This window comes from Phyllostomus discolor, chromosome 10, assembly GCF_004126475.2.
Source record: "Phyllostomus discolor isolate MPI-MPIP mPhyDis1 chromosome 10, mPhyDis1.pri.v3, whole genome shotgun sequence".
NCBI lineage: Eukaryota > Metazoa > Chordata > Mammalia > Chiroptera > Phyllostomidae > Phyllostomus > Phyllostomus discolor.
This window is the reverse complement of record NC_040912.2, coordinates 92,790,401-92,812,699: the sequence shown is the minus strand read 5'-3', so window position 1 is coordinate 92,812,699 and position 22,299 is coordinate 92,790,401. Positions and strand designations below refer to the sequence as shown.

Here is a 22,299-nt window from a genome sequence, read left to right as displayed (position 1 = left end):
TGGCTGAGTGAGAGCCACGGGGGGGGGGAGTGCGCACTCCTGTCCAGACATGGGTGCGCTGTCCTCAGTCGTCCGGTGTGCCTGCATGGTCACGGGTGTCCGCCCTGAACTCTGTGAGCGTTGCTCTGTCCTGGTGCCGGGACTCTCCCAGCGGAGTTCTCAGGACAGCGAGACCGTTTTTAGTAGTGCGTACTGCATTCAGGAGGAGTTGCGTGTTCCCTCGTCTGTGAAGCAGATGGCCACGGGCTTGCCTGCCTGTAGGGTGGTCCTCTTCTTGCAGTCGACGCAGAAACAGAGCGGTCATCGCGTTTGTTCTTTCCTGCCTTTGCCCTGAGCGGTGCCGGGCGCTCCGGCGTGCCGCCTGCTGGATCAGTGCTTGAAGCTCCCCGTGCGTGGAGCTCGGTTTTAGTGTTAGGAGGAAGCACTGCTGAGATCTGTAGCGATGGGCACGCTGATTGTAATGCATTCGGCAACTGCTGTGGAGAAGATAGAGGAAGGATTGGGGGTGCACACGGGGTGAGGGGGTCAGGTGAACCAGAGCGGCACCTGAGCACAGACTTCAGAGAGCTGAGGGAGGGGCAGGGAGGGAGCCCGTGCAAAGGCCCCATGTGCCTGTGCCCAGCACGAGCGAGGAGTGTGGTGCAGCCAGGTGTGCCCTGCAGACTGAGCAGAGGGGCGGCGAGGAGCTGGTGGGGTCAGAGCGGAGGGGAGTGGAGTGGCGGGGAGTGGCCGGCACAGCGGGCAGGGCCAGGTGCCACTCGCGGAGCTGAATTCACTGTGTGCGTGGGCTGGTTTCCATGGGCTGCCCAAAACGTCCCCATGTCTTTTCCCACAAAGTAAGTAAAAGACACACTATTTTCACCAGTAACTTGATTGATTTGGAGATATTGAGTATGTTGGCCATCTCCCACATGTTAAAAAGTTAATTGTTCTCAGTGTTTCAGTTGGATTGCTATCAATCTCAACTCATCTACCCAGCCAAGGGGCATCGTCCAGCGAGATGTCTCCAGCACAAAACATCACAAACCACTTTTGACACATTTGACCAGTCACAGCACCTTCTCCGCTCACTGCACGAATCTTTCTGTTTTTACCTTTCTTTAATACAGCATAACATGCTGAAAGTGTTGCTTATTTTCTTACTAAAGTGGCCACGCAAAAATTTGCCAGTTTTGATGTTTTGTTTTGTTTTTTAATGCACACTGATGTGACAGCTGTCACGATACAATCTAACAAAATTGTTTCGAGTGAGTTTAAAGACAACTGAGTGCTACTGTGGTTAGTGCATGGAACAAGACAAAGGACTGTCGGCCAACCCAGTATTCTCAGAGGGGCACTGATCCTCGATGCGCACTCTGAGGCCCTCGAGGGGGCGGGAGGTGGGTTAGGAGACGGCTGCAGAGAGCGCCTCGGTTTAGAATGGGCGTGTCTGTCGGATGCTCCTGCTGCTCTGCCCGCTCACCCCGTGTTTCCTTCCAGTGCCGTGTGTCGGGTCTCTGGGGTTGGGAGAAGAGCCCCCTGGTGGTTACGTGTGGCCGACGTGCAGCTACGCAGAAGTGTGGACTTAGGAGCCGAGTGATGTGGTGCTTGGTGGTCCGTGCGTCTGGGAGGTGCCACCCAGTCGGCCGGGGCACAGCGAAGGGCTCTCGCGTGCAGGCCGGTTGGATGCTGTCTGCACAGCGGCTCCACGGGCAAACCCAGGCAGTGCTGCGTCGCACAGAACTGGGGAGGTGTCTTCATAGTGCACATTGATTTTCAAACCGTGAGATTATTTACCCTTTCCAAAACAAAACGCGTGACAAGCCCCAAGCAGGTCCTCCCCGGCTTCTGTGCGGCAGCACTGAGGAAGGGCGCTGTTCTTCGCATGCCGCTCCCGCATCGGGGCCTTGTTGTGACCACGGGGCCGGAGGCGGTTTGTCTGGAGTCAGTTTGTCTGGAGTCAGTAGTTCCGTTCTGGAGACCAAGTGTTTCAGGAGCTGAGTGACACCCAGTGACAGCCTTGGTTGGGTCTCAGAAGGGAGGGGGAGGCTGCAGAGCAGGCCTCGGGGCCCTGGGCTTGAAGGCACAACCAAAAGCAGGGAAATGACAACAATGCAGACTGATCGAAAATGGTCTTTTTGAGCATTTTCTCTGTGTTGATTCCCCTTCCCTGATGAGGAGGCTTCGTGTCCTGGGGTCGCTGCGTTAGGCAGCACGCGTTCTGCGGCCATTTGGGGACCTGACCGGTAATCTCTGCTACACGGCTCCTGTCCACTGGGACTCGGGGTCGGTGGGGCGCCGCGGCCACTCTGCTCTGTGTCTCCTGTGTCATAGGAATTATGCTCTGATGGGGTTTCCCAAGTTTGTCTGTGCATGGACTTTTTTCCAGAAGGAGAACTCATCATGGATTGTGACGGGAAGTCGGAATCCAGTCCCGAACGGGAGGCTGCGGATGAGGAAACCAAGGGCGTGGAAGGAACGGAGGGCGTCAAAAAGAGGAAAAGGAAACCTTACCGACCAGGTGCAGGGCCTGCACGGGATGTTTCTGTCTAATAAAAATTTAGTTAGTTTAGGGGAAATATAATAGCAAGGGCTCCAATTGTAATTAAACAAGCAGATGAGATATGGCTTCTCAGCCACTCAGTAAACTGAAACTTGAATGTTAAAACTAAAGGACTAAGCGATTTGAATATGCTTTTTAGGTGACAAATTCCTGAGGTCGAATGTGTGGTACTTCACCATAAGTCATTATTTAATGCCTCATCCCAAATGTTACCCACTTCATTAAATGCCTTACTGGGTGGCTGTTTTCTTATTTTTTAAACTTGCTTTTGTGTCCACACTGGAGTAACCGTAAATCCACAGTAAGAAGGTGATGTGTTAGGGCTCTTACGCCTTCTAAACCTTACAGACCTGTTAGTAGTGCGGCGGTGAAACATCACTGTCTTCCTTCAGCCGTGGGGGGGCGTGGAGAGAGAGCTGTCTTCCTGGTCAAATTTTATTTGCTCTATTCGAAAAAGTTATTGAAAATATCACAATACAGACTTGTAGGCTTTTTAAAGGCAGTTTTTAATTTTTTTTAGTACTCAGTGAGGTATTAACTTGAATCACTTAAGTCTTTATTCTTCTGATTGCTTACCCTATTGGTAAGAGAGACCTAACCTACCTTTCGATGTGTGGGGAAGAACTTCCTCACTGTGTGTGCATCCTGCGGGGCCTTAGAAGCTAAGCTTCCTTCCCATAGGCCACCTGTGAGGACCCAGATGAGTGCCAGCCACATCATTGTTCGAAGTGCTTTCGTTTCTTCCTGATGATGAGGCTTATGAATGGACACTCACTTTTTTTAGACACTGCAGATTCCTTCTGGGGACTCATATTTAGTTTTTTTCCTCTCCGCCTTACGTGGAAGTCATCCATCCCTCGAAGTGGCTGACCCAGTAGGTCACAAAGTGTGCTGTGAGACTTCTGGACCATAGGACAAGAGCTGGTGGCATTTGGCATTGTGTGTGTGTCAGGCAATATTCTAAGCATTTCTTATCTGTGAATGTATCATTCTGTCCTCGTAGGTGCGCGGAGCTGCATTACATTACCACTGTTTACAGGGAGGGGTCTCGAGCACTGAACAGTTACATAAACTGCCCAAAGTCCAGTAGTAGCCAGAACTCCAGTGCCCCGCCCCAGGCCCCGTGCGCTCACCTGCAGGGCAGGGAGAGCCTCGTGTCTGAGGGCCTTCACCGGGGTCCGCAGACACTTTTCCCCAAAGTCATTTGAATTTTCTTTGGATTATCTAGTAGTTTAGTCAGTATTTGGTCTCTCTTCTCCCTCAGCTAATATACAAATAACGTTAAGCAATGAGATGTGAGTTGCTAGCATTTGTTAATTAAGGAGTATTTACTTGGACGTGGACAGGAGGAAAGGCGTGCAGTCTTGCTGCCTTAATGAGTTTTTATCTCTGTTTCGGCTACTGAGTGATGAGGTAACAATAGCTTTAACCTCTTTTATTTGTGCATTTCCAAACTCATGTAATTTTGCATTAAAATGAAAATTGTTTAAATTAGCCCATATTGAATCTGTAAAATGCTTCAGTCTGGAAGACTAAGCAGTTTCGCCTTCTTCACTGTAGAAACATTGTGAGAAGTTGGTTATTTACTAAGTGACCCAGTTCTTCTTTTGCTCAGGTATCGGCGGATTTATGGTGCGGCAAAGAAGTCGAACCGGGCAAGGGAAAGCCAAGAGATCCGTGATCAGGAAGGACTCCTCCGGCTCCGTCTCTGAGCAGTTGCCTGGCAGAGAGGACGGTATGGGTTCTGTTTTGTTGAAGCCCGTATGTAGTGTTGGCGTCACTGCGGACTGGAACGGCCCCGACAGGGTCACCACCGTGATCCCAGGGGCCGGTGCCTGCGGACTGAGCTCGCCTACAGTGCAGGAACTGGGCGGCCACGGAAGTGCCTGGAGCCCCACAGGCACTGTTCCTTTGACGGCCTGCAAATGAGCTCCCTTCTTCCCTGTGTCCGTACAGGTGGTTCCACACCGAGTCACTTAGTCATGCACTCGGCCCTTCTCGGCCGCCTCTCCACAGGCCTTTCTTTGACGGCCTCCACTGCTCAGCCTGAAACTGGAAACTTGTAGACAGTGTAGTTGAAAGGAATAGGGTAACCTGGCAATTCTTAACAAAATTGCATATTGTTTTAGAAATACCTCTTCCAAGTAATAGTCTGTCGTCTTGGAGTGTCAGAGAAAGCTGAATCACTGCGAGAGCCACAGCGTGAGAAAGCGGTGCTGACGTCATCGCTGTGGTCGGGGTGCATGCGCCTCTGTGCGGGAGATGCTTTCCGTGGGGCTCGGGGAGGACAGGTGCGGTTTGCAGCGTGTGCTCCGAACAGAGCGCCTCCATGGTCAGGAGGTGGGGTTTTGACCTCTGGGTTAATGACGGGAACCGCTGCACGTTTTTAAAAGCCAGCAGCACCCCAAGCAGTCGGAAGAAGTCTCTGACAGGCTATGAAAGGCCCAGGTTCGCAGTGTGGTATGTGCAGTGAAACTGTTTTTTGTGTTTTCCATCTCTTTCTCTTTATTTTCTCCTTTAAACAATTTCAGTTCTCTTAGTGCAGTATTCTCCTCGTCTGCGGCATCTGTTGAGTTTTTAATTCTTTTGCATTGTCCCCTTTTCCGAACCGACAGAAAGGCGCCAGTTCGGTGGTTCCCTCCGCAGCCAGGTCCGGAGTCTCCTCCCTCCCTGCAGGCTCCTCCCTCCCTCCCCACCGGCTCCTCCCTCCCCACCGACTTCTCCCTCCCTGCCCGGAGTCTCCTCCCTCCCTCCCCGCCGGCTCCTCCCTCCCTGCCCGGAGTCTCCTCCCTCCACGCTGGCTCCTCCCAACCCCGAGTCTCCTCCCTCCACGCTGGCTCCTCCCAACCCCGAGTCTCCTCCCTCCACGCTGGCTCCTCCCAACCCCGAGTCTCCTCCCTCCACGCCCGCTCCTCCCAACCCGGAGTCTCCTCCCTCCCCGCTGGCTCCTCCCTCCACGCTGTCTCTTCCCTCCACGCCCGCTCCTCCCTCCCTCCCTCCCCGGAGTCCCCTCCCTCCCTCCCTCCCCGCCGCCGTTTCCTCCCGCTCCCTTTCCTCTTCGAGGAGTCTTCATCTCCCTCTGACTCCCTCCGCCTCTCCCTCCGCCTCTCCCTCTCCCTCTCCCTCTCCCTCTGACTGGTGCGGGTCGCTGGGGCCTGTGGCTGGCTCCGCTCGGCCTCCCTTACCGGGTGTCGTGTGGCGGACAGGCCTGTCCACGCGTGACCGTCGGTTCCGCGCCCCTGTGAGTGTGTGTTCTGGAGAGCGAGGCGTGCACTCCCCGACAGGCGGGGTGGACGGGGGCCAGTCATCTCGGGGAACCTCGGTGTGTGCCGGACCGGGAACTCGAGGCGGCGCCGCCGCCCCGGGACTCCTCGGAGCGCGGTTCTCGGGCTGAGGTTTTCGGGCCCGCCGGTGCCGCTGCCGTGTACATTCGGGCGTCTTACCCGTTAGGGCCAACAGGAAGCGGTCGGATTGTCGCGGGAGACGTTCCTCTTTCGCCGCTCCGTGTAGCGCCCCGTGCTGTGACAAAGCGGCAAGCCGTTCCCTTTGCTGCGGGGGGAGGGGACGCGGGAGGGCGTGGGTCCGGCCGGCCGGCTTGAGCCGCCGGGACCCCTTCGGGTGCCGCCCCCCGAATCCCGCCCCGGCCCCCCCAGCCCTGCTCGGGGCTCCTCCGCCCCGCAGACGGACCTTAACCTTGGTCTGGCGTCCCGTTCCTCACGAGGCTGCGGAAACGAGTGCAGGGTCACCGAGTTTTAGCACGTTTTCAGAGTTTCACTTAATTCTTCCGTAATTTCTGTGGTTCTTGTTTTACTTTAATTTTTGGTCTTTGAGGATTCTTCATTTTTGGCTAGATTACTAATCCATTACAATACAGATTGTTTAAAAATATTTATTCATCATTCTTAGTCATTTTTATTTTATTATTTTTTCAAAGATTTTATTCATTTATTTTTAGAGAGAGGGAAAGGGAGAGAGAAAGAGAGGATTGCCTCTCACATGCCCCCCACTGGGGACCTGGCCTGAAACCCGGGCACGTGCCCTGACTGGGAATCAAACCGGCGACCCTTTGGTTCACAGCCCGTGCTCAGTCCACTGAGCCGCACCAGCCAGGGCTGTCTTTAGTCATTCTTGGAAGAGTCAGTGTACCTGTGAATTCTGGCAACGAAAGTGGCTCCCCCGCCCCCTGATTTTCAGAGGGGGCCACGTAGTAGCAGGAGCGCCACGGAAGTGCTCGCTGCCTGTGTGAGGGGTGCTCTTGTTCTTGGCGGACTGCGTCCTCCAGAGCTTTCTGTTTCCATTTCTGTCCGAAGGTTGACCATCACTCATTGATGAGCACATTCTTAGTCTGTCAGCTGTTACAGTATGCATGTATCACACACGCTAATTTGCTATAAACCCCATACCTTGGATCTGCCGGAGAGAAGGACACACGTTTCTGAAAGGCCTTTTGTTGCCTGTTCCCATTAAATTGCACAAAGATGCTGTTCCTGCTAAACTAGTCACGTAGGAGTAGCCGTTTGCCCAGACGTATCATATCAGCACTGGGCAATTTCACTTTTTAGATTTTAACAAAATGTTGCAGTTAAAGGAAAAACACAGGCTTCTGCTTTGGGTACAGGGAGGCACTCGTTAAGAGACGGTAGGAAACATGCCAACACTGAAGACGTGAGAGGGAATTTTCTGTGATACTATGTAAAAACTTACACACGTCTGAACTACCCCGTGCTCATATACCCGATGGCTCTTTCCAGGGTGGAGCGAGCAGTTACCGGATGCTCTGGTTGACGAGTCTGTGTCGGTTACTGAGAACACTGAAAAATAAAGAAGAGATACCGGAAAAGGAAAAACAAGCTTGAAGAAACTTTCCCTGCCTATTTACAAGTAATATTTCACTTTACGTTACATTTCATAGATTGTTAATGAAAGAAATGTATATTGAGTTTTGAAAAACAGGTTTGTTGATTCTGTTACTTTACTTGTTTTTAATTGGTTATTGTAAATGCTATTTTAACGTTCCAGGGCTCCTAACAATTAATGTTTACTTTCTTGTGCTTCGGTACGTTCCACAAAGTTCTTTTTAATCCCAGTTTTTCACTTCTGAGTATTTCATCAGATAGAGAAGGACACTCCCGGGTTGCAGGAGGCACATTCTCACGAAGCAGGTGCACAGGGCACTGTGCTCTCTCTTGTCCTGGGGACACTGCAGACGCCACGGCGACTCTGCGGCACACCAGAAACGTGTCTTTGCTGACCTGACACATGCAAATGAGCTGTAATTTTGATGCGTTCCCACCAGGCTTATGTTGCGTTGGCTGTGGTCATTTTTGTCCCACACGCCAGCGAAAGAGAGGTCAGTGCCCCCGACTGCACAGTTGGGGTGGCAGGTTTCAGACACGCCACAGCGCCCACGTGAGTGCTCTGGGCTGCAGGAACAGGGTCCCCGAGTGAGGACGGCCGGTTGGCAGCCAGAGCTGCAGCCTCGCTGACCAGCCCCTGACTGCTGTTGGAGGCCTGGTGAGCCGGAGGGTTAAGCAGGAGAAGGCCCTTCTAGGGGGAGAAGTTGTATCAGTAGTGTGAACTACGTGAAAGCAGACAGCTGGCAGCCCCTCTGGTGAACATGGACCACAGGGCCCGGGATCCGACACCTTGCCCGTCCTCGAGCTGATTCCACATTCCTGAGTGTGTTGTTCATCCCCTCCTGTACAAGAAGTGTAAACGTTAACTGCTTGAGTGAAGAGTTGTGTGTGTTTGGGAGAGAGAACCCTTTTGGGCGCAGTCACTGAAGTCAGAGTGTGGTGACGTGTCCGAGTGGACTTTGTCAAACAGCCACCATCCCAGGCGCAGTGTCTGCGTCAGAGTGCCAAGTCTGGCGAGCCCTGGTTGGGGCTACGCCGGCGCCCGTGGGCCGTGTGGTCCTGTTCACCGTCTGCATGCCCAGCATCCTACCCTGTGATGCTGTGGCCACACCCACTGCCCAGAAACGCCGAGATTAAATCAGAATTGAGTAGACAGTGTCCGACTCTGTTTTACTTACTGTCCTTAGTGATATTTTATTTCCCATTATACATCCATTTATCCCAGTTTTGTCCATTTTGGAAATATGTAACAGCCATTTTACTGGTCAGGAGAGAGACCCCTTTGTTTAGGTTCTCTGCACGCTATTGTCAGTGTCTCCTGTCCCCTCCACTGCGCTCTGGAGAGCCCTTCCTGCTGGCACTGAGCAGACCAGGTGTTCCTTCCCCTCCCCCACCCCCTCCCACAGAGTGTGATCTGTATTTAGGAAGCTTGCTTTAGCTGCTAAAGAAAGTGTGGAAACCAATTGCTGCATACATTAGTAGGAGGATCTGATTTCCTGGTTCCTGCTTCAGTATTCACCTGCCCAGCTGAGTGGTGTAGTAGCAGCTTGTTTCTTGCGGGGGGGGGGGGGGGGGGGGCAGTGAAAGAAGTAAAGGGAGCGTCTGTGAGGGTGATCTTTCCTGGGCATCTTGTGGTAGCACTTGTAGTTTTTCCCCCATCGACGGGGGGTAGGGGGGCAGAATACACGGTGACAGAAATCCACTAGAAATTTATTAATGTTTTCCAGTGTTTCTTTATTAATTACAACGGTGCCAAATAAAATACAAGTGATTGTAGAGTCTGCCCAGTGGAAATGTGTAGGCAGCCGCTGCTGAGTCGCGGTGGCGCCCCCGTGAGGTCTGCAGGTGGCCCTTGGGGTCACTGACATGTGATGAAGTCAGAGCCCTGTGGGGCCACCAGAAATGAAAACCCACCAATTTCATGACAGTGTCACAGTTTCTCATACATACAAATACAGTTGTCCGAGTCACTTAAAGAAAAAAACCTTGCTAATTGTGGTCTCAGATTTCTCAAACGTATACCAAAGTTTTTAAATAAAAGAACTCTAAAACTCGAAGAAGCAAACCTATCTCCTATCCAGTGACTTAGCTTTATGGATTTTCAGGGGGTTTTTTTTTCATAGTCAAACAACTCATTAATTTAAAGAATGTGAAGAAAACTGCACTGGAACAACAATTAAAAATGTTTAAAAAGATTTTTTTTAAATGTGAAAATCTTAAATAAAATGGGCCATGGACCTCTACCAGAAGACCTCACAAACCAGCCCCCCTACCCCTTTTCTGTCCAAAGTTAGCTTTGTTCACAGTCTAGTTTCTCCATTTGTAACTTTTTTATTATGATTTATCTTTGCTCAGTCCAAATAGTTTTGGTTTGTACTTTATGTTCAGCTGGGCACACACTTAACTTGCTTTTTTAAATTCTGTGCTTTAGAGCCTTTCTTTGACATCATAGCTCTACACCCTTTTTAGAAATTGCTGTGCTGCACGGGTGTCTATAATTTGTTTAGTTCTGTGTGTTCTGACGGACCTCAAGGCAGGTCTCAGTTCTGGGCATTAGGCACGCTCCAGCGAACCCTTCCCGCGTGTGCGTCTCTGGCGAGAAGAGCGCACTCCGTGCTGGCCAGTGCTGCAGAGTTGCCCTCCGCACGGGGCCCCTGTTGCAGGCAGACCGCGGCGCAGAAGCCAGGCCGGGCCCGAGTTGCTGGGTTACAGTGAGGGTGGGAGGGCGGGTTCCCAGGTGTCCCCTTTGGTCCTCTTTGTCCGTCCCGGAGTCGTCAGGAGCCCAGCGTGGCACCCCCAGTCTCTGGCGTAGAGACCGTGCGTCGAGGTGGAGAAGTGTTCATGGAGGCGGGGGGCGGGGGGGGGGGGGCAGAAGCCCAGAAGAGACGTGGATTTCGTGCGCGGAGTGAGATGAAAACAGCTCTGAAAGCCCCTTCAGACTCGCAGTGTGTTTGAGTCAACCCGAGGCTGCCGATCTGTCTGAGGTTTGTACTCATTAAAGCTGTAGATCCAGCCTTCCCGCTGTCCTCTGCAGGTAATCTATAAATAATAATAATATTCATGAAGCTCGAGTGTTTCTTGTAACATGAATTAGGTGCCAATAGTGTTGTGAATGCATCAACCTTTAATTTTAATTGTAGCCTAATCTGGAATTACTGAATTATTACTCTGCTGTTAGAAACATATCAGACAAAAGTGTGTGGTATTGTTTGCATAATGTTATTTGTTTCTAGTAAAACGATGAAAAAGCTGTACTTTTAAAATAAGGGAAATCTGTATAAAAAAATTGACAGGATATTTCTCTGTTTATATATTTCTATATTCACTTTCTGTGTTCTTAAATACCAAGCTCATTTCTGCCTTCTTGTCAAAAATGGTGACAGAATTTCTATTGTCATTTTAGAATTTTCTAACTAAGTCATTTTTATATGTGCTTATTTTTATCTAGGAAGCTTTCTTTGGAAAAGATCTTCTAGATACAAGTAGACAAAACAAGCTAAGTTTAGATAATCTACCAGAAGACACAGCTCCGCTTCCGTATAAAACAAATGTGAACGCACACTTCTTGGATCCCTCCTTAGACCCGCTGCTCAGCTCGTCCTCCACTCCAGCAAAACCTGGGGCACACGGTATGTGGACTCTGCCTTCTCATGTGACATTCCTCTGCCTTGAGCTAGACCTTCGAAACGCTTTCAGTTTGGCCTCCTGCATTTTTAAGTCCGCATTATTGAACTCTAACTTGTAGCCAGTAAATGGGACTGTTTTAAGTAGACAGGTCTGTAATAATTGGCGACCAAATTTGTCTGTGTAATTGCCACCAGAGTTGCAAAGGAAAATGTTAGGCTTACACTTAGCTGAGTAGGGCAGTGTAAGGGAGTTCAGTTTGGCCATCAGTTACCAATATAATAATCTTCAAATTAGATAAGATAGAGATTTGTTACCTACGCAACCCAGAAACATAGAAGCGGGCGAGGGGATGCCACGGTGGGGCCTGGCTATCAGGCTGCGGAGACGTGAAACCCATCGCCATAGATCAGTTTCCACCACCGACAGTTTGGGCTGGGTGCGCTCTGTCAGAGGCAGGAGGTGGTCCCACGCCATGTGGGTCACTTGCCAGTACCTCTATCCCTAGGACGTCATGAAGCTCAGAGATGTCCCCAAATATTGCCGCTAGTCCCCCTGTGGAATTGCCCCAATTGAGAACTGCAGCCCTGGATGTGGCGGATACGGGGCCTGGTTAGCACTAGAGAGAGGTCTACGTGCTGCACATGGGTGTGAACACGTGTGAGCACTCTGGCATCAGCAGGCCCGGCAGCCTTGCCGGTCGGGGGTGTGGGTGGGAGCTGGGACCATGGGGTCTGTCCCCACGTCCAGGTGTCTGTCTCGCCACTAGGAAGTAACATTCTCCTGACACGCTCCCTTCCTGCCCGTTGCTCAGTTACTTTTATAAGCTCGGTTTGGAAGACACTCTTGGGCAGTCTTCCACGGAAAGACGATTTGCTACGTGGTCATTGCAGCTTTATTAACTTGGCCTTTTCCCAAGGAGAAAGGCAGGCTTTGGGCTTTGACCTGAACGTCTTGGCGGTACTGGAGGCCCTCTCGGCACCCGTGTGCACGTGCACACCCGGTTGTTCACTCTCATCCCCGAGCCGTGCTCGGGTGGGTGGGCGCTGGCAGCACGAGGTGCGTCTCCCTTCACCCCACCTCTCTCGGCCACGCCACCATTGTGTCCACATGACGTGGAGAGGAGGAGGGCCTGCGGGGCCGTCACGGGGCCCCTCACTGTGAAACGTCAGGGTCTCCATGTGAAAATCACGCTTAGCCGCTTAAAGACTCCACGGGAAGTTCTTTGTGCTGGAGGTGGTGTTGTGAGGAAGAGACCTGCGGTTGGGCCGAAGCCGCACGGAGACAGGAGGCCCGGCACCACACACTGTTCTTCACCCAGCGGCCGGGAGACGGGGTAGCGATGGAGCCAAACAGGAGGAGCGGAATGAGAGAAACATTTCGACCTTTAAATGTAATGTTCTTAGCGGTTGAAGCATTCTGTGGCATTTATAATGAGACCTTTACAAGTAGTGACTCTTCTATTCTTTTTTACATTTCGTTCAATATGGCCCATGACATCAGTTTTAATAATTTGTTGGCAGGGTATAAACTCTGTTCAGGTAAGGAGAAGGTTTTTAAACAGTCTTTTACAAAACATTATCATTTGTGTGTGGAGTTCCACGGATTTAAAACAAGCAAGCTTACAGGAGATAACCCCTGAAGGAATTATCCAGGATTTTTTCTTTCAAGTGTACTGGTGTCTAGAGAATACGTTATTGAAATAATTGTGCACCTCTTAAAACTTACGAATATTTGGGCACGTACAATTTGTATTCCCTTTCAATTGGAAAAGTTACGTTTTTGTCTGTGCACAAACTCTATTTGGAAAGTATGTGTTTAACAGGACAAGACTGTTTGTCCCATAAGCCTGTCCTCCCCGATGTAAATGACTGGTGGAGTTGTTAAAGCCGAGGTATTTTTCTGCTCGTCAGGTCAGACGCCTGGAGGGCCCTCCTTGACCTGTCACCCTCTCACACTCCACACGTATTGCACCCGCACGTTCCCCTCTGCTCACGCCCCCTCCTGCCCCCCACAGTGCCGGCGTGGCCAGCTCTCACGGGGCTCCCGGTTGCCAGTCTTGCCTGCAGCCCTGCCCCACCCTCAGCCCTGTCCCGTTCTGTACCTGACGCCCCCGCCCACCATTCCTGCAGAGCCGTGACCAGCACACGGGCTCCCTGCGCTAGCCAGACCCCGCCCGCGCCCGCCTGCGGGCTTCCCACACCCTGTTTTCCTTGTGTGGTCAGGTGGTCCGAAAGGACTTCCCTGGCCACTCACCCTGACGCGGCACCCCGTTCTCAGCTCCAGTCCTCCCTGCCTTTTCACGTCTGGGCGGCGCTCGCCCGGCTCCCGAGCCCCATCCTGTCCAGCCCCTCTGGGGGTGCTCTGCGCGGGCCTGTCCTTCCGGTCAGCCCTGCCTCCACTGCCGGCGGCCAGCGCCGGCCTGCTGCTGGGCTCCCGGACCTGGGTCTGCCACCCGTCTGCCACACGCAAGTCGGTGAACGGGGTCGGGGTGCCAGAGGCATTCGGGCCGCACGGCAGGGAGCCCCCAGTGACACGTCAGTCCCTGTATTGTGTTTGTCTTCTGTGCTTTCGTTTCCCAGCTCTCAGTTTGAGAGACGCCGCTTTCTCCGTGCATTTTCCTGCTTTGTCCTCATGGTATTTTATTTCACTTTTACTGGCTGTACGTCTCTAACGTTTTATTCAAAACACTGGAGTGCCTTTCGTATGAAAAAGCTTCTAGAAGTAATGATCTTACTTTGTCGTGTTCTGGCAGTTAGTGTCTGCTGCACTCGGGGGTGTCGGACACGGTTGGGTGCATGAGGCTGTTTCGGAATTGAACGTCTCCGGAAACACCGAGACGCTGACAGTGTGTTTGCTGTGTTCAGGTGCTGCTGACGACCCCTTGGCCGACATATCCGAAGTCCTAAACACGGAGGATGACATTCTGGGGATCATTTCGGACGACCTTGCGAAATCGGTTGATCACTCAGGTATATTGAAGGCTCTTGGCCCTGTGCCTCTTTTAGGGCATGAGGGTTTGGGGTGGGGGGGGTTGTTTCCAGTCTAGTCTTCGCTGGACACGGAAGAGAGATGTTGGTGTCGTTACCGAAGTCGTCGTGGACCTGGGTCTGCCGCGCACTCCTGCTCTGGGGCGGGGTGGGGGGGGCGAGTTAGGTCCCTTCTGTCCTCTTTCGGACGGTGCCGCGTGGAAGAGTTTCGGCCCTGAAGTCCTGCCGTGTCTGGTTTCTTCTTCTGTTCGCCCTGTCCCTCGCTTCCCGCTCCCTGGTAACCTCCCGTTTTACCTGGTTTGGGTCTTGTAGGTCTTGACTCATGCACTTCCCAGGGTGACAGCTCGCCTTTTCCGTTGGGTAAGACCCTGCGCAGTGGGCGAGGGCTGACTAGAGGAGTCTGTCTTTCTTCGTGGCCTCAGCCCGGCCGGCCTGTGGGTGCGTGCGCGTCTGTCCTCCGGCTAGCGTGTCACCAGCCACACGTGGCTTCCCCGAGTGCGTGGGTGTGTGCCACAAGAGCCTGCGACAGCTGTGCTGGGTTGGGGTGACTCCCAGTAGTTTCTTGTTGTTGTTTTTAAATGAATGGTTTTATTTTTATTAGTATGTTAAGTACAGTGTTACAAAGTTAGTGTGTACTCAAAGGTGAAATAGAGCAGGCCGCATTGTACTTTTTGATCCTGGAGATACTGAGAAAGCACGGTGAAGAAGTGAGACCACGTTTAAGAGTGGCATTGCTTTAAATAGAACACGTGTCATCAGCACAACCTGGGTTTTGTGTGCTGGCCGCCGAGTGCTCCAACACTGTGACCTCCAGCTGAGATTGTTCACCAGGATACTGTGTGCTGAACGTTGGTGAAGAATGTCAGAGCTTTTCCTGGCTTTCCGTGGGCTGTGTCCCTCTGGCCCCACGCGCTGCAGTCAGACTCGACATCTGGCGCCAGCGTCGCCCAGACAGCTGTGGTCTGTGGGGTGAGGCTCCTGCCTTAGTGATGTGGTGCTTATTTTTGTGGGAATTGGCACTTTAGAGCCACAAGTGTTCTTTCATTCCTCAGGAGGGATACTTACTGTGATTGAACTATCACTTTAAGTGGCACCTAGGCTACAAACAGATGGTGCCTAATTGTTACTAATTTTGACGGTCCAGATTGATGTAAGAACCCTGACTAATTCAGGGATGCAGACTGTTCATTGCTCGGTTTTAATCGTGTGTTAATGCAGATGAGCAGTGTTGCACACTCGGCTGGTGTGCTCACTTTCTAATGTCTTCCGCTCGCTCCTCCAGCCGGAATGGACATGGGCCCCGTTGCTGATGACCCCTCCTCCCTGCCTCAGCCGCCTGCCAGCCAGAGTTCACGGCCGCTCAGTGAGGAGCAGCTGGACGGGATCCTGAGTCCTGAGCTAGACAAAATGGTCACAGATGGTAAAGTGTTTGCCCCACACCTAGGCTTTCTGAAAACTTGAGTAAATATGATTTTCAAAGATTTCTGCATGCTTGCTTGCAATTTGTGTCCTGTTCGAATGATTTCTGTGCATGCTATTTTGTATCCGTATATCAAAAGGGTAATTGGTAACATTTCTGTGTCTTTATTCCATCCTAGGGGCAATTCTTGGAAAGCTATATAAAATTCCAGGTAATTGTATTCTGATTCTGTTGTTCACGCAAGTGGCGTTCCCCGCGTGGCTGGAACAGACTCTAACCGTGTCGCCGTCACACCCCCTAGAGCTCGGAGGGAAGGACGTGGAGGACTTGTTCACCGCCGTGCTCAGCCCTGTGACCGCCCCGCCAGCCGCGCTGGCACAGGCTCCCCCGCCCCCCGCACCACCGCTGATGCCCGTGCACAGCCAGGGTATGTCACCTGGAGACGTCGCCCGAGTGTGGGTCTGCTGTGTGTGTGTGCGTGCGCGTGTGCATGTGCACAAGCGTGTGTTGCTGTGTTCACTAGAGCAGACTCGGCCCTGAGCCTTAGCGGGGACACATGCAGACGGATAGGAGAAAGCCCTCCTTCGTGCCGATGGGCAAGCGCTCCTGTCTGCTTTCTTCTTGGCCACCCCCCCACCTCCCAGACAGGCCCCTGGAGCCTGTGCTCCGCGCATGGCCAGGGTCTTCTGCTCACAGTATCGGCAGTGGGGACCGCGCTGCGGTGCCCCCCCCTCCCCCCGTCCCCTCCGCATGCACATCTCTGCTCACCTGTGCACAGACTCCTTGCACACGTGTTGGGAGAACTATGTCCCCCCTCACCTGGGCGCTATGTGCACGTCGGTCTGGCCTCGGTCCACAGCCGTGCCCACACCCACCCCGTGCCAGTGGCACTCCTCACTGTGAGGACAGGGGCCTCTGCTTCGGTCGGTTTTCTGCTCCCGTCTGGTAACCAGCTGCCAGATACGTTTCAGGCGCTGACCTGTCCCCGTTTCTGACAGCCTAGAGTGAAGGACTGTGGGAGGAGACGGGGCGAGGGCCGCAGGTCGGGGTCCCCGGTTCCCCGCTAGAAAAGGGCCCTTCTCTGTGTCCGGGTCATCGTCCCTGCGTCATGACAGTGTGCTGAGCTGAGTGACCGACAGTGTCCTGAACTCTTCACTGTTCTGCACAAGTGCTGAAGTGCATCAGCGATCCAGTGTGACCTTGACTCTCAATTTTGTGTACACATGAGAAGTTCCATAATGTGCATAATTAAAATATTGTAGTTTTCACCAGTTCAGCCTTGAAACATAAATGTGCCTTGATTTTGGCTGGACTGAACATTTCCCATGCGTGTCCTTGGTGGTTAAGAACTCTTCAGTGTTTCTCTCAACATAAACACAGGATCAGTCTCCGTGTTTTCTGAAACCAAAAGGGTGTGTTGTAGAAATCGAGTCAAAGTTGTATTCCTTTATAAAGGCTTTACAGTCATTACTCAGACCTCCTCGCTGTGCAGCCTCATCCCAGTGGTAACGAGGAGGTGGTTTTTGTTTTGTTTTGTTTTGTTTTGTTTTTTTTTGCTCGGTGCTTACTGTATTTTGCCATGTATAATGTGTACTTTTTCACCCAAATTTTTGAGGGAAAAATAAGGATGCCATCATACTTGGGTAATACTAATTCTGTATCTTTATAAATGCTTATAATTTTTCTCATGCTTACGCATTGGAGTTGTAACTCTGGAAAGCAGCAAGAATAGCTGTATGCAGAATAACACCCTGGACCATGATGACCGGTTTGCACACTGTGCACACACACACTGGTCCCACTCTGCCACGACAAGGGGGATGGCATCGTGGAGACTGCATTTTAAAATACATGACAAATCGCCCTTAAGCACTGTTTTGCAGATTAATATTGAGATAAAATCCAACTTGATTGAATAGCATTACAAGTTTTTATTTAGAAATGTCTATTTCTTTTTATGTTTATGAACAGTATGCAAACTGAATGACTATTTTCTCCTAAGATGTGTTTTCACGGATGCCGCTCATGAATGGCCTCATCGGACCCAGCCCTCATCTCCCACACAGCCCTCTGCCTGCTGGAAGCGGACTGGGGGCGTTCTCGGCCATGCCCCCATCCCCTTACCCCGATGCCAGGTACTGCTCACCCTCCCCTCCTGTGGGCACAGATGGGACCTTTGTCACAGGCCCGTCAGCATGCCGCTGTGTGTGGCCTTACTGTACAATACATTCACTGTGACGTTTGCTAAAATTCATGGGACATTCAGTCATTTCACCCAGCAGGTTTTAATGAGCTGGTACTTGAAGGTGACTTTATGCTTACGAAGTGACGTCATATGTTGTTTGCCAGAGATAAAGGTGCAGCATTTCATCCATTGGCGAGTGACCCTAACAGCTCATGGGGCTCAGCGGCGCCTCCTGTGGAAGGGGAGGGCGACACCCTGTCGAACGCCCAGAGGAGCACCCTCAAGTGGGAGAAGGAGGAGGCCCTGGGCGCGATGGCCACCGTGGCGCCGGTGCTGTACACAAACATCAATTTCCCCGGCCTGAAGGGCGAGTTCCCGGGTGAGTCCTGGCCGGTGGCCGCTGGGGACTGCCACTCCCTCGTGACTGTGAGGCGGTGCTTGTCTGTCTGTCTGTCTGCCTGGGCTCTGCTCCCTGCTGTCGAGTGCCTGTGTGGCATGTTCACCCTGGGCGGCCGAGCAGCAGGCAGTTCCACTGGACCCGGGAAATGTCTTCGTTTCCTCAGTCCCAGGCCCCGGGCCACTGGCCGCGTCCCCAGAGCGAAGATAAAGGAATGGGTGAAGTCCTTGTGGCATGGGGTTCACTGCACGTGCAGACCCGAGGCCACCTGTCCGGCAGGAGGAGCCGGCATCCCAGAGCAGGGGGCCCGTCCACGCAGCCCCTGCAGGCTCCCCGTGCCTTCCTCACCCGCAGCCGGCGAGCTCCCGTGGTGTTTCTTCAGCACCCGATTTCTCGGTGGCCTTTCCCCTCTCTGCCGCTCTTCTGCTCCTAATCCTTTCCTCTAACATGGAGCACACGGTTTCTCCCCTGACCACGAACTGTCCACCTCACCTGAGCGTCCTTTGTGCTGTCCCGACACCGAGTTCCGTGGGAGCAGCTCGGAAGCGTTACTGCTCCAGGTCTGGGCGACACTCGTCAACAGTGACACTGACTTCCTTGTGGTCAAAATGAAAGCTCCCTCCTGAGCACAGACACCGTACAGAACTTTCAGCCTTGCTCCTGGCAGCAGCTTTATGGCTGAGGGAGTTTATCGTACAGGGTCCGGCAGAAGTAAGGCCTGCTTGAATGTGGTTCATAGGGTAATAATATGGGTGTAATAATGTATGGTTTTAAAGTGAATGTTTCACCTAAAACGTCATGTGGTGTGTTGCATGTGATACTGTTATGTTACAGAATTAATTGCTTATGATCTCGTAATAAAAGGTTTTGTAATAAGCAGGGGCGTTATTTGTGCCGGACCCTCTATTTGGCTTAAATTGATCTTGGCTGCTTAGTCCCTTCAATTTAAAACTGTCCTGACTCTACACGTGAGGTTGGTAGTAAGGCAATGAACACTTTTTTCAGAAAATACTTCGTTAGTCTGCTGTGCTCTATGAACTTGGTACTGCTCAGAGAACTTAATGGGGGGCCACTCGTGTCTGTGACAGTGCGGCCAAGGAAAGTTTAACTGTCAGGGGTCCATCAGCCCTTCCCCGTGACACGTCCCCGCCGGGGCCCTGACACGCGTGCATGCTGCCTTTCGTTGCAGACTGGACCACCAGGGTGAAGCAGATCGCGAAGCTGTGGAGAAAAGCCAGTTCTCAGGAGAGAGCGCCATACGTGGTATCTAGAACAAAACCCCACGCGCGTTGTGTCTCTGAGCGTGACACCTGAGCCGCACTTCTATCCCCCGGGTTGACGGGAAGGTCTTCCGTGGCGGAAGCGTGTTTGCGCTCGTGCAGCTGGCAAACAGCTGCGTGTCTGCAGCGACTCCCTCACTCTCCCTGTCTGAGTGTGACGTGGGACGTGTCTGTAAGCCGGCCGTCGGGGCCAGGGGGCCGAGGCTGGACACAGTTGTCCTAGGGGCGGTCGGGGTCATTTCACCTCAGGAATGCTGTGCGTCTTCCCCAGGGCGCAGCGTTCGGGGGCCGCCTTAGTGTGCCCTTGTTTTTCCTCAAAATAGGCTACGCTTGTCCAAAGTTCAGTAGAAAACCGCCCTGTAACTATGAAGAGACACACGAGGCGGAGGGAGCAGGGGGCAGCATCTTCCTCCTCCTCCTCCTCCTCCTCCTCCTCTCGCCCGAGGGGCTGTGCAGGCTGCACCTCATTCAGCGTGACCTTTTCTTGGTCTTCTGTGATAAAGCGCATCATTGGTTTATTTTTATTTCTTAGAACATGTTAACGTACACACAGATGATTTTCTTGCGCTGTTTTCTCAGCAAAAAGCCAGAGACAACCGGGCCGCGCTGCGCATCAACAAAGTGCAGATGTCCAACGACTCCCTGCGGCGGCAGCAGCACCCGGACGGCACCGACCCCGGCGCGCGGGCCGACGCGGAGCTCTTCAAGGACCCCTTGAAGCAGAGGGAGTCGGAGCACGAGCAGGAGTGGAAGTTCCGGCAGGTTTGTGGGGCCTTCTGTTTTGTAGTGATTAATTCTCGACACTGCATTTTGCTTGAAGAGAGCTGGTCGTGTCATCTCAGAACGTAGGTCTTGCGAGAACATACCTGTTTGGTTGCAGATAGACATTCCTTTCTCGGGGAGATGTGTGCAAGTTACCTTGGGTGTTTCTGGAGATGCTGGACTAGGTGGTGTGCAGCTGTGGGCATGAGTGAGCCAGGGGGACACCGTCGCCTCCTCAGGAGGGTCTCGCTCACGTGGGTGTGCCGTGGTCATGGAGGCCTCAGGCGGATCAGTTCCCCACAGAACGAAGAATCCGTGTCGAGAGAGAGCCAACCGCCTGTCCCCGTACGTTCTTCCTTGACCACACGATCGCTTCTTCTCTCCAAACCCAACAGCAAATGCGCCAGAAGAGCAAGCAGCAGGCGAAGATCGAGGCCTCCCAGAAGCTGGAGCAGGTGAAGAGCGAGCAGCAGCAGCTGCAGCAGTCGGGGGCGCAGGCGCTGCTGGCGCCGTCCGGCCCAGACACGCCGAGCAGCGGCATGCAGAGCCCCTCGACCCCGCAGCCCGGCAGCGGGAACATGTCCCCGGCACAGTCGTTCCACAAGGACCTGTTCGCAAAGCCGCTCCCCGGGACCCCCACTTCTGCGCCTGCGGACGACGTGTTTGTGAAGCCGCAGGCCCCGCCCCCTCCGGCAGCCCCCTCCCGGGCGCCCCTCCAGGAGAGCCTGCCCCAGCCCCAGCCGCCCCCGCCGCAGGCGTTCTCGCCCGGCTCTGCCAACTCCCGGCCGCCGTCCCCGATGGACCCCTACGCAAAAATGGTCGGCACTCCAAGACCACCCCCAGGAGGCCACAGCCTGTCCAGGAGAACTCTGCGGGCCTGGCGGAGAGCTGTGCGCCCCCGCCCTCGGGACCAAGGCCCACTCCGGTGAGCGAGGGTGCGGCCGGTCGGCCGTCCCCCGTCAGGGAGTCCTGCTCTTCCTCTGGGACTGGCAGCGATCCTTACGCAAAGCCCCCAGACACACCCCGGCCCGTGCTGGCAGAGCCGTTCCCCAAACCCTTGGGCCTACCCCGCTCTCCGGTCGTTTCGGAACAAGCCGCCAAAGGCCCCCCTCTAGCAGCTGCGACCAATGATCACTTCCCGAAGCCATCCCCTCGGGCAGACTCGTTCCAAAGGCAGCGGGTCCCTGACCCGTATGCCCGGCCCGTGCTGACGCCTGCACCTCTGGACAGTGGTCCTGGACCTTTTAAGACTCCGATGCAGCCACCTCCACCCTCCCAGGACCCTTTCGGGCCCGGGCTGCAGGCTCCCAGGCGCCTGCCCGTGGACCCGTACGAAAGGCCCGCTCTGACACCCAGGCCTGCAGATGGCTTCTCGCAGAGCCAGCCCAGTGATCCGTGCAGCCAGCCGCCCCTCACCCCACACCCAGCCATGACGGAGGCTTTCGCCCACCCCGCCAGGGCCTTTCCCCAGCCCGCGGGCACGTTGAGGCCACCCTCTCAGGACCCGTACTCCCAGCCCTCAGGACCACCTCGCTCCAACCCAGACCCGTATTCTCAGCCCCCCGGCACCCCCCGACCCCCCTCGATCGATCCATACAGTCAGCAGCCACCCACCCCGAGGCCACCGACACAGGCGGACTTATTCGTTACACCCGCCGCAGCTCCCAGGCACTCGGACCCGTATGCTCACGCCCCTGGGACACCGAGACCTGGCGTTTCTGTTTTCTACTCCCAGCCACCAGCAGCACCCCGGCCGAGGGGGTCGGAGGGGTTCGCTCGGTCCTCGGTGACGAGACCCGTCCTCATGCCGAGTCAGGACGCCTTCCTGCAGGCGGCGCAGAGCCGCGGCTCCGCCTTAGCGGGCCCTGTGGGGAGGCCCCCGGGTGCCTGTCCCCAGACTCCCGGGCCGCCCGGGACGGGCCTCGCAGACACCTTTAGCCGCGTCTCCCCGTCTGCTGCTCGGGATCCCTATGACCAGCCCCCCGTGACCCCGAGGTCTCAGGCTGACGCTTTTGGGACAAGTCCAGTTGCTCCTGATGCTGCTGCCCAGCCTCGGCCCGGGTCCGAGGGGAACTTCAGTGCTCCTCCCAGCACCCCCATGAGTTCTCAAGGCCCGCAGTTTCCCAGTGTCTCCCAGCTTCCTGGACCGGCACCCACCTCGGGAGTCCCCGACGCACAGAGCGGCCCCGGCAGCGCGTCTCAGGTGGACACGGAGAAGCTGCGGCAGGTGAGCACAGCGCGCG

The 22,299-nt window shown here is 53.9% G+C and overlaps 1 protein-coding gene across 1 annotated transcript in view; it reads left to right on the top strand.

Moving 5' to 3' along the window:
• Positions 1–22,299, top strand: part of KMT2C (lysine methyltransferase 2C) — a 204,599-nt gene that overhangs the window by 144,613 nt on the left and 37,687 nt on the right. Inside the window, 15 exon segments of the mRNA XM_036011061.1 lie at positions 2,369–2,500; positions 4,158–4,277; positions 7,294–7,359; positions 7,362–7,423; positions 10,847–11,027; positions 13,890–13,994; positions 15,295–15,432; positions 15,611–15,643; positions 15,734–15,859; positions 17,435–17,567; positions 17,782–17,996; positions 19,204–19,277; positions 19,874–20,056; positions 20,452–20,917; positions 20,920–22,283. Of these exon segments, the coding sequence (XP_035866954.1) occupies positions 2,369–2,500; positions 4,158–4,277; positions 7,294–7,359; positions 7,362–7,423; positions 10,847–11,027; positions 13,890–13,994; positions 15,295–15,432; positions 15,611–15,643; positions 15,734–15,859; positions 17,435–17,567; positions 17,782–17,996; positions 19,204–19,277; positions 19,874–20,056; positions 20,452–20,917; positions 20,920–22,283 (3,398 nt within the window).